This window comes from Clupea harengus, chromosome 4 (genome assembly GCF_900700415.2).
Source record: "Clupea harengus chromosome 4, Ch_v2.0.2, whole genome shotgun sequence".
Classification (NCBI taxonomy): Eukaryota; Metazoa; Chordata; class Actinopteri; order Clupeiformes; family Clupeidae; genus Clupea; species Clupea harengus.
Genome location: NC_045155.1, coordinates 21,950,172 through 21,962,197, shown reverse-complemented (window position 1 = coordinate 21,962,197; position 12,026 = coordinate 21,950,172). Strand labels below are relative to the sequence as shown.

The 12,026-nt window shown below is 40.0% G+C and overlaps 1 protein-coding gene across 10 annotated transcripts in view; it reads left to right on the top strand.

The window, feature by feature from the left end:
• The first annotated feature begins 3,761 nt into the window (after positions 1-3,761).
• Positions 3,762-12,026, top strand: part of cdk11b (cyclin-dependent kinase 11B) — a 31,471-nt gene continuing 23,206 nt past the window's right edge. For 8 of the 10 annotated variants that reach the window (XM_031566781.2, XM_031566778.2, XM_012820833.3 and 5 more), the window contains exons 1-3: positions 3,762-3,856; positions 6,814-6,942; positions 7,911-8,026. In XM_031566781.2, the coding sequence (XP_031422641.1) occupies positions 6,832-6,942; positions 7,911-8,026 (227 nt within the window). In that variant the 5' untranslated portion in view covers positions 3,762-3,856; positions 6,814-6,831. Of the gene's footprint in view, positions 3,857-5,243; positions 5,310-5,638; positions 6,106-6,813; positions 6,943-7,910; positions 8,027-12,026 lie in introns of those variants that run through there. The other 2 variants (XM_031566775.2, XM_031566776.2) reach the window with 2 other exon arrangements.

Below are 12,026 nucleotides of genomic sequence, written 5' to 3'. Positions count from 1 at the left end.
ATAGAATCAGAAACAGCTCACGTTAGCAAGCTGAACAGCTAGCAAGCATAGAATCAGAAACAGCTCACGTTAGCAAGCTGACAAGCTAGCAAGCATAGAATCAGAAACAGCTCACGTTAGCAAGCTGACAAGCCAGCAAGCATAGAATCAGTAACAGCTCAAGTTAGCAAGCTGACCAGCTAGCAAGCATAGAATCAGAAACAGCTCACGTTAGCAAGCTGAACAGCTAGCAAGCATAGAATCAGAAACAGCTCACGTTAGCAAGCTGACAAGCTAGCAAGCATAGAATCAGAAACAGTTCACGTTAGCAAGCTGACAAGCCAGGAAGCATATAATCAGAAACAGCTCACACTAGCAAGCTGACAAGCTAGCAAGCTGACAAGCTAGCAAGCTGACAAGCTAGCAAGCTGACAAGCTAGCAAGCTGACAAGCTAGCAAGCATAGAATCAGAAACAGCTCACGTTAGCAAGCTGAACAGCTAGCAAGCATAGCATCAGAAACAGCTCACGTTAGCAAGCTGACAAGCTAGCAAGTATACAATCAGAAACAGCTCACGTTAGCAAGCTGACAAGCTAGCAAGCATAGAATCAGAAACAGTTCACGTTATCAAGCTGACAAGCCAGGAAGCATAGAATCAGAAACAGCTCACGTTAGCAAGCTAAAGGATTCAGGTTTAGCAACAGTGGAAATCTGCTGTAACCAGCTGCTTCATTGCTCTGCTTATGCTTGTAATAGTAACCTTATGAGGACACTGTATATCCACTAAGGCTAAACAGTTCTACAACCAACACTTTGAATGCTGGATCTCCATTTGAATCCACAATTAATGTGTTTATTTCATGTATGTACCGTCTTTTATGTTACACTGAATCATGTATGTATTATGTACATATGCTGCATGTGTGCTAATATGTTCTATCTTCTGATCCCCCCCCCCCCCCCCTCTTTCTAGATGGGCCCCCCCTTTGACCTGAGGTTCTGCTGAAGGTTTATTCCTTCTAAAAGGGAGTTTTTACTTCCCCCATTTGCTTTACTGCTTCTAGGGGGGTCGAGTTCCGGGCTCTGTAAAGCGAATAAATACAATTTCAATTGTTGGCATGCTTCCTCGGTCAGAAATCATTTCCATGGGCTTGAATTGTCATCGAATATATTTAATGAAACATAGATTCTGTTGCCTACAGGATCATGTTAAAAAAAAACAATACATTCCTTTAGAACAGCAAAATACCTCACCTTGTGGGCAGGATTTGTTCATGGAGAATTCTACCTGCTATAGCAAATTTGAACAGCTGACAGATGGTAGGCCTTCTATTGAGGTCAATATTGTGATGTTAGAATTTGGCATGATAGACAAAGAAAATAATGATGATTAATAGGCCTCATTGCATCATCATTGCAACAACCTGAATGGTTGTCCTTTGCCGCTCTGAAAAATACATATATTACAATTAATATTTTGATTGATCATAAAAGTCCTTATTTGTATATGCTGTATAGAGCGATAGGTTTGTAAAATAGCAAGAGGTGATGCTATGTCATCAGTAACTGACGCGTAAGTGAGCAAGCGCATCTACATTTATCATGTACAACTGTCCTTGAGTCTTCCATCCTTGTTGCATTCCTCCCTCATTTATTTCAGGTTTTTATTAGAGGGGGGTGGGCTAGGACGTAAGAAATGAAGGGAGGGAGGATTGGCAAATAAGGGGAAATGAGAATTACTCTATGCCTATTGAAATCCAGATCAATCAGCAATTCGAAGAAGGGGCATGAACGTAGTTTTTTAATTATCCAGGAGGTGGTGGTAGTGTATCTTGGGGTGAATGAATACAGAAGTACAGAAGAAGAGAAAGGGGTAGTCCCGTGGAGCTAGCGACAATAAGCTACATTGCGCGACAATATGGCGGCAAAAATCGTCAAAATAAAAGTCTACTTTAAAGTTTTGAAATCCGGTTTGACAAATGTTTCAGCGTTTTAGACGGCATATGCCTATTGTGCTGCTAACTACTTTAGATAAATACACTGCATATTGTATTTGCAAATGTTGTCATTTTAGCAGAGTCATCTTCGAATAAACATGGAATGAAATGGTAGCTTGTTAGGTACACAATATTTGTGATTCAGAATTCAGGTTTCCACATACAAGGAATATGTCTTGGTTGTGTGACACAAATAGGTGTACCAAGAATTTTTTTTTCCACAAAAGAAGCATAAATATAGACATTAACAATCTGAATACAAATTTACATAGATAAAGCTAAATATATATCAATGAATTTAAAAGGAGAATCTTGGAAATTAGTCACTGAATAGCTGTCCGTGAACTGAAACAGAAGTTTGTGGGCATTGTTGATGAGACTGACTGCTGTTGGAAAGAAACTGTTCTTATGGTATGAGGTTTTGGTCCTGATGGACGGCAGTCTCTTACTGGAAGGGCGTTCTTCAAAAAGACCTGACCAGGGTGGGAGGGGGTCAGCCATAATCTCCCCTGCTTACTAGGTCCTGGAGCAATGGCAAATTGCAGCCAATCACCCTCTGATGATATGCAGCAGTCTGCTTGTCTTTGGCATTGGAGGCAGTCAGCATACCAGATGATGATGGAGCAGGTTAGGATGGACTCAACGATGGCAGTGTAAAAGTGCACCATCATGGCCTTTGGCAGGTTGAACATCTTCAGCAGCCTCAGGAAGTTCATACTCTGCTGGCCTTTTTTGTTACACTGAATTCAGGCCTTAATGTCTATATATTTTCTAAACAAAAAATACGTTTCTTTAGACCTAGAGTATGTGACTCGACTGGGGTTTTTATTCCCTGGTACCAATAGGCGATTCAGATCTCAATATCAATACACTTAAATGTATTTCTTAAAGGACCTGTTGACATCTTTACATAATTAGCCACAAATAGTTACAGAGTGCCACTATTGTGTTCCCTATTTTAAATAAAAATACACATGTATATAGAATACATACAAAAACATACACATCCAGCACAAACAATATTTATATACACCTATGACAGCTGGTGAACAAAGAGTAAATTGTAACTTTTGGACTTCATATCAGTGAAGCAAGACAGGGAAGGGGGCAGTATCTGTACATCTGTCTACAGTACATGTATGTCAATCACATGTAAAAACACAAAACAGTAACACTGAAAGATACAGTGAGAAAAAAATCCAAAGATAACTTTGTTGCTTACAAAGGCGATTCAGGCCTAAATATTTATATATTTCCTGAAAGTAATTGTTATAAGGATTTCATTTCATCCCCATATCAAGGATGCATAATTTGTTGTTTTCTTCGCCACACAATTTGAATGACTTCAATAGGTCATTACTGTAGGCTTACAGTAGGCTTATGATTTGGCTGGGGCTCACCATGCCCTTGTACTTACTTTTCTCAGCCACACAATTTGAAGTTCATCAGCAGGCAATTATGTAGGCCTATTCTATGCATTTTATTGCCTACCTTTCAACTCTCAGTCTCAGGCAGGTTGAATGACTTGTGTAGATGTTAAAACCCCTTTCCCTTGCAGATAATTTTTTGGATTGGTCATTTCCTAGAAAAGATTTGAGGAACAATTTACTTTTTAAAGCTGAACAACACAAGTAGGCTTGTTGTACTTCAAGCTTTTTTCATTTTGGTTTTGTATTTTCCCACCTTTACGTTTGTTGTAACTTTGGTAGCACATTCACAATGAGCATTTCTTCATTTTTCGGTTTCGACTTTTATTTTGAAGAAATTACGAATGGCGGCCATATTGAAATATTCATTATTGTCGCTTGCAACACGCTGCTAAGGAAAGCATTTTTCCTGTCTGTAACACCGGTTTGGAACTCGCGCCGAGTAAATTTCAGGTAAGTTATCAAGCTAGCTAGGAGACATATTTACATTTCTCAATGGCAACAATTACCTAAATGTTTTACTATACATAATTCGATTTGGGCTTCTGGGGTGGCATGAAGAAGCAGTTGTGGCCGTGGTGGAATGCACTAGTTTACTAGTTGGAAAGATATAAAGGCCATCCGTTAGCTAACGTAACTAAATTTAGTTAACGTTAGCCTGTTGACGTTAGATCATCTCGGCGTTCTCTAACTTTGCCATACTGATTTAGATGATTTACGAATATTTTCCAAGTCTAATAATCAACCAATAATAATTTGGGGTATATATGCATAGCTTATTGCTAGCACTATTTTGTTCTATTTTGTTCTAGCATATCTCAGACAGCAGGGATGGAAGGAGTCTCTAACTTGTTACGTGGTTGATAAAAGGCAACTTACATTATAACGTTAACGTTAGATAGAATATAAGTGACATTCAGGGCAAGTGAAAAAGTGACGAACTTAAATGCGGTATTTGCGCCATGTGGAGCTGAGATTTACGCATAGTTCCTGAAAAGCGCATTATACCTTATTATTATTGTTATTTAACATAGCTTTTTATTGTTGTTGATAACAAGTCACTTGGAAAATATGAGTTTCCCGAGCTAGCCTTGCCACCACACAGCACATTCATAGCATTAGCATTACTGGATGTGACAGTGTCAAAGTATCAAACATATTACCTTGCTGGCGAGCATGGAGTTTGGTCGGCGCCCCACTGGTGTGCCACTTCACCATCAACTTTAGGTTACAGCAACATTATGTCACAATTTTACCTTAAAGTAACAGCTTCAAAATCATTTTGGTGGTAGACTGACTTGTAATACGGAGAGTGGAGCCTGAGCCACGGCCACAGCACGCCTGGCCTGGATAGCAGTCCACTGACCTTTTGCAGTCTGGGTAGGGTGTTCTGATTGATCACCAATCTTCTGAACTAGGCTGTTGCAATGCTGTTTTAGCGGGCCTGCGTGCTTGCGGCGAGACTGTTGCAGATGATTCAGAGTGTGGCGGCGTGTTTCGTCTGTAATGAATGGGATGATAAATGTGCCCTTGCTGACATGTTGAGGAAATGCATTTTGTTCAATTCAGTGTTGTCATAAAGATAGGGTAGGCCAACACGAAGTCTCAAAGTAATGTTGACAAGTTCTCTTCTAAACTAGGTTAGCTAGTTGATCAGATTTAGAGCCAGTTATGAAATCTTATTTTGTATATGACTATCATTTTGCTTTGTAATGTAACAACTCATGCAAGTCATATTGCAGCCAACACTTGAAGTGGACATGAGGTGGAACTCTTGCACTGTGACCTTGACCAACACTATTTAACTTTCCAATGCCCATTGTGACATTATGCTTTGTAGGGCAACGGGATTTGAAATGGTCTGTCTTTATCATCTTGTTGCAAGTTGTGATAGTCAGGAGTGCAGGTTAGTGAAAACTTATTCATTTGAATGATAACTGAATCACTGTAGGCTAATAACATTAGCTGATATATTAACCCATTGAAAACCATCTAAATAACTCGATTTTCATACGTATCGCATTTAAAACTAAGGGGTTTACTTAAAGGTGTCAAATGCACGTTGTGACAGTTAATGCGTGTTAATGAATCATTTTTGGCATGTTTTTTTAGAGAGGCGTCTGCATTTACTGAGATTACTAGCTGCTTTATCAAACAAAATAGTCTGAACAACACTGACGCCAATTGACATTGTGTGATATTCAGGGGGTTACATTTAGTGTCATCAGGTGTGCTGTCAGTGTACCACCAAGATGATTTTGAAGCTGTTACTTTAAGGTCAAAATGTTATATGATGTTGCTTTAATATGAAGGCACACCTTAGATTAATTAAAGGTTATCTTTCAGATGATGTTTTATGTCCAGTCAAGTAATGTAGTGGGCTAATGAGTTGGAGCCTTTGCATTCTATGCATAGATGGTTGGGAACATTCTTTTTTAATAACTTCTCTAACATAAGCTATTTTTAACTAACCTGGGAAGTTGACTAATGACAAAGAGTGTCTGACAAATGATAGTTTCTAACGTAACAGTGTGTTGAGTTACTTTGTACATTCAAAATAACAGTCTGTAGAAACACTGCTAGCTAGCGAGAAACCTATCAATATAGCACATTAATTGTTGCATTGTTTTTGAGTATTTCACTTCATTTGTTATTGGATACATGGACAAAGACTGGTTGGGATGTCCATATAATCTGTGATTGTGAGTACCGTTCACATAGAGCACATTCTATTTACTAGTAGCTAGATGAAGCTATTGATAGCTACCTAGTTCGTGTCATTATGTTGCTAACAGTACCCTCACTTTCTAGTTTAGCAGCTGGCTAGCTACAGTATAGCCTTGTGGACAAACTATCTATAGCTTTCGCTAGCCACTTAAATTACCCAATTGCAAGCATTAATGTAAGTCTGTGTGTAAATATTTGCTCATATTTAGGCTTTCTGACACTACAGTTTATAAATCACAAACATTTGTCACTGTTTTCACTAGTACATTTAAAATGACAATAAGTAGAAACATTCAACAAGTTAGTGCCTGTTAGAGCCCAGGCTCTTACAGACTGCAGTATATTAGGTAGGCGACCGCCAGGTGAAGTTTAAAGCATTTATTAAACTTGAACCTTCACAGAAACTGTCTAGGCAATATTCTAGGCTACTGGTTGAGAATGGATGACGCCGGTTGACTGTTGGTGCGTTAAGCTTTTTAAAAAATCCTTCCTCTGATACTTTAGTTCAGCCTTTCTATCAAAGTTCTTTGTCCTGAGGCACAGTCATGTTATAAGGCCCAACAGCAACCCCTATGTTTGATGACACCGGGGACTGCTCTGAATTGTGATATGCCAAAAACAATATAGATGTTACGTTTGTTACCTTTTCCCTGGCTTTGCATCTTCTGTTTCTGTCTTTGCAGTTGGTGGTGTTGGAGCTGATGGGGGACGAAAAGGAGACCTGGAAAGTTAAAACACTTGATGAAATTCTTTTAGAGAAAAAGCGCAGACGAGAACTGGAAGAGAAAAGTGACTGCAAACGTCCAAAAACTGTACGTTTTTATTTTCTTGGTGGTGGGAAAACCCATAGGTTATAGCTTTCTTCATAGGCTTCATAGGGTATAGCTTTCAGATCAGTGTATCACAATCCAAACACAAAATCTTCTTTTGACCTAAGCATGATGCAATTGTGCATACATGGTAATACTCTCCTTACGAGATAATGTTGGTGATTTCACACGATTGGATAGGATTCCACCATTCAACACAGCAGCAGATCAATTTAGATGAACACATGGGGGCGCCACACAAAGTGATCAAAATAAAGTTCAGTCACAAATCAGTCTCATAAATCAATCTCATATATTAGTCTCATAAAATATATTAACTATCAATTTGGAATTCTGATTAATAATGAATTTAAAAACTACAACCAAGATTACCTTATCAATAGCTAGTAAAGGTTGAAGGTCTTAAGAGTTCTGAATAGAAGAGGTTGGTAGCATTCACTCTTGTGCAACATTAAATAGACCAGCAAATACAATCAAAAGCATTTATTCACAAAACGATCAGATGTAAAACACAGAATATGTAGTCAAACTAGATGTACTAACGTCACACTAAAGGGGTGTGTGAAAGAGAGGGAAAGTGTGTGTTTGAGAGAGTGCACAAGCTTGTGTGTGAGAGTGTTTGCTGTCGGGTGCGCACCAGAAAGAATGGGTGTTTGTGTTCCTTTATTTGGTCACCGTAGTTCCAAGCTAGCTGAGAAGGACATATTCCTTATTTTTGGGAGCAAGACTGTTCTATGTCCCCTCACCCTGTGTAGACATTTTGGGAGCGCCAGTGGAGTTCTCTGCCATGGAAAGATTTGATGGATGTGTGTGGATAGAGTCGTGTGTTTTCAACTTTTAGGCATCTTGTCCTTTTTTTCTGTTGCAATTATTATTACAGAATAACATTCTACTCTAATCTATTCATCCCTGTGATGTTTTACTCAGAGGAATATTATCTTTCAATGCAGACGGATGAGCGAGAACCCAAGCGGGACACTCTGGAGGAAGGAGAGCTTCGGGACCACAGGATGGAGATAACCATCCGGAATTCACCTTTTATTCGTGAAGAGGCAGTAGAGGACAGGTAATCTTAATAATACAGAGGCAGAAAGCCATTGCAGTCCAGGGGAGGACATGGCGTCATTGAGTTTCATCCTTTTCTATAAGAGTGGTGACTGCTGAGGAAAGATTCCAGAGAAGATCCCATCATAATAGACTATGGGTTAGATTGTTGTTTGCAGCAAGATATAATAATAATAATGTTGCTATAATGTTTTTACTCTTCGGCTTATTGTATTTAATTTCAGCATATTTCACATAGTTGACACAATTTATGTCAGAAATGTTAAGATTGCACAAATGCAAGGTTTGTTTAAGAGGATTGATCTTCATCACCAGGGATTGAAATAACTTTTTTTTCTACCATTCTCAAATCTACCAGCCACTCATATTTTTCAATCCACCATTTTGTAATCGCACTTTTGTGTGTAACTAACTTGTATAATGTTTGTTTTGCTTTAAAAACAATACCTAATACACATTTCCCCATTAATATATTATTAATTTAATATTTATTCTATATTCAATAATTATTTTATTTTCTCTCCCTCACCACACACACACACACACACACACACACACACACACACTCTTAAAATGCACAGAAATAGTACTTTAACACTCTTTCAACATCAATCTTGAGCAAACACAGAACTTTTACAATCACACACGCACCTCTCTCTCTCCCTTGCTTCCTCCTGATCAGAGTCTGAATCAGATTCAGTTTTCTCTGGAGCCAACTCCTTGTATGATGCAGATCACCTCCTTGTGGCATTTGGCGGCTTCGTAGTCCTTGATGGCTTGCCATTGAAAGATTTTGATGCTCTACAATGACAATGATTTAACAATGTTACATTTAGAATAACAGTTTCAAAATCAGCCCAGTTCAATTGAGTTTAGCCACTAGTGAGTCATCTTGTGGTGATGTTAGCGAATTTGCTAGGTAATGGTACTGTTAATAAGTGCTCTTGTGTTAGTTGCTGTCTAGCTATGTTGGCTAGCCTGCCACCCATGTTTCACTTTGTGTCTGGGGAATCCAGATTTTGTAAGGTTAATTTAGTTGACTCGCTATTCTTGGACTGTTTAAAGAAATCCCCAGCAGTATTCCCCTATGTTATAGCCAGGTGTTGTATTGCAGCAGTATTCCCCTATGTTATAGCCAGGTGTTGTATTGCAGCAGTATTCCCCTATGGTATAGCCAGTTGTTGAATTGCAGCAGTATTCCCCTATGGTATAGCCAGTTGTTGGATTGCAGCAGTATTCCCCTATGGTATAGCCAGTTGTTGGATTGCAGCAGTATTCCCCTATGTTATAGCCAGGTGTTGGATTGCAGCAGTATTCCCCTATGTTATAGCCAGGTGTTGGATTGCAGCAGTATTCCCCTATGTTATAGCCAGGTGTTGTATTGCAGCAGCAGTATTGCCTCTGGTTCAGATGTCATCAGCTTAGTATGTTACTACTCTGAGTTGTGTGCGATGCTTGTGCACATTTTGGCCTTGAGCATGCATGTTTACTTCAAGAAATATGTTTTCATTGTTATAATGCCGCAGAGTTTTGTTTGTGTTTATTTCTCTCTCATAGAGAACCGCTGTGGTTCTGACAGGCTAGAATGCAAATTAAAAAAATGTCTTAATTATCAGTCTTAATTATGCCAAATGCCAGGAAAGTTTGCAACCATGCTTCTCCGCTAGCTTGGAATAAATGACCCTGTCCAATGTGTATTATGTGCCTTTCGTGTCAGAAACGAGATTTGTTTTTGGGCTTTTTGCCTTTATTCAGATAGGACTGTGAAGGTTTGGATAGGAAATGAGATGGAGAGAAGAGGTAGGGAGTGGGATTGGGAAATAACAGCGGGTCAGATTCGAAACCGTGTTCCGTATATGGTCGGGGCTACTGCTTGCGCCACAGTGCCCCCCGTCTTTTTGTTGTTTTTGATGTGTTTCTTTAGTTAGTCTCTGATGTCACTATAAGTAAAACTATGGAGAGTCATATTTGTGTAAGTCCTGTAATATTACTCTACTTTGTTGGTTCTTTGGCTTCTGATGTTGTCTTTGCTGGTTCTGTATCCCTCAGCTTGTTAACAAATACACTTGTAGCGCTGTCCATGAGGGGCTCAAAGCGTGATGTGTATTTACGATAGTGGTGTAAAAGTCAATTACACTCTGCAACTGTAGGGGGAGCCCAGTACCAATTTTGACATAATGGGGCCGTATTAGTAGCAGTTTTGTGTAACACATACTCTTCTGTACTCTTCTCACATATCATCTAAAGCCACAGTTATGCCATGTTGGGACTATTGCAGAAAATAATTTCTAAGTGGTTGTAGCTATAGTGCTATAGTGATTTCCAAAAGCATCTCTTTTTGACCTATGTGTGTTGTTTCCTGGTTCTCGTAATCTTATAGCGGGCACGACATAGGAAGGAGCTAGATAAGGGCAAGCATATTTCCCAAAAACATTGTACCATTTACAGCAGCTCTAGCATCAGCGTAAACTCCCTGCCAGATCCTTTCATTAGGCCGGGCAATGAAACAGTTTCCACAGCACCATGCACCAGCACCGCCACTATTGTGATGACATCCTGTCCTACCTGAGCTGTGTGGTAACGCACAGTAAACCCCACATCCATCCCACAAACTAAGTCGATCCAGCAGGTGAAACCCATTGGAGCATAGACAAATCTCCACCTGGGTGGAGTCCCCAGGCCTATAGCAGTGTTCCCACGGTCATGGAAATCCTGGAAAAGTCATGCTATTCTAAAATCCAATTTCCAGGCCTGGTAGATTCGTTTAAAGTTTTGGAAAAGTCATGTAATTTGATTATGTCGCATTTGATCCATTAAACAAGGTGCAAAAGTAATAAAGAATAGTCAACATTGCCACCCACTAGGAATGCAGCGGTACATGGTATATTATTGAACCTTTGTATGCTCCCTTCAATACGCACATGTGATCTGCAGTGTTACGATACTTCTGTCAATTTCGTATAATTTTGAAAACGTGCTTACTGCGCTGCTGACGACATCCACGTTGTACATTCAGATCCACAGAACATCTCCGGAGCTTGTTAGAATTTCCCTCGAGCCTATCAGCGAAAAATTATAAAAATGGCACTGCTCTGAGATGATTATTTTGAGTTTGTGCTAAGTAACAGCATATGTAGCACTTTGGGATCAATGTTTATAGATGGTTCCACAGTGAATTGTTATTTCTGCTACGAGACCAGACATGGTCTTGTATTCTGAGTGTGAGCACATTCTTAACTTTAATGAGTTAACGATCCCCTTTGAAAATGCGATTGAGGAAGCCTTTGAAGGAAAAGGCTAAAGCATGCAGAACTGGAAGCGGAAGCAAGAGAACGAGGTTGGCACACACAAGACCAGTGGAGATGGGTGTTAGAGGTTGGCACACAAGACCAGTGGAGATGGGTGTTAGAGGTTGGCACACAAGACCAGTGGAGATAGGTGTTAGAGGTTGGCACACACAAGACCAGTGGAGATAGGTGTTAGAGGTTGGCACACAAGACCAGTGGAGATAGGTGTTAGAGGTTGGCACACAAGACCAGTGGAGATAGGTGTTAGAGGTTGGCACACAAGACCAGTGGAGATAGGTGTTAGAGGTTGGCACACAAGACCAGTGGAGATAGGTGTTAGAGGTTGGCACACAAGACCAGTGGAGATAGGTGTTAGAGGTTGGCACACAAGACCAGTGGAGATAGGTGTTAGAGGTTGGCACACAAGACCAGTGGAGATAGGTGTTAGAGGTTGGCACACAAGACCAGTGGAGATAGGTGTTAGAGGTTGGCACACAAGACCAGTGGAGATAGGTGTTAGAGGTTGGCACACACAAGACCAGTGGAGATAGGTGTTAGAGGTTGGCACACAAGACCAGTGGAGATAGGTGTTAGAGGTTGGCACACAAGACCAGTGGAGATAGGTGTTAGAGGTTGGCACACACAAGACCAGTGGAGATAGGTGTTAGAGGTTGGCACACAAGACCAGTGGAGATAGGTGTTAGAGGCTTTGTA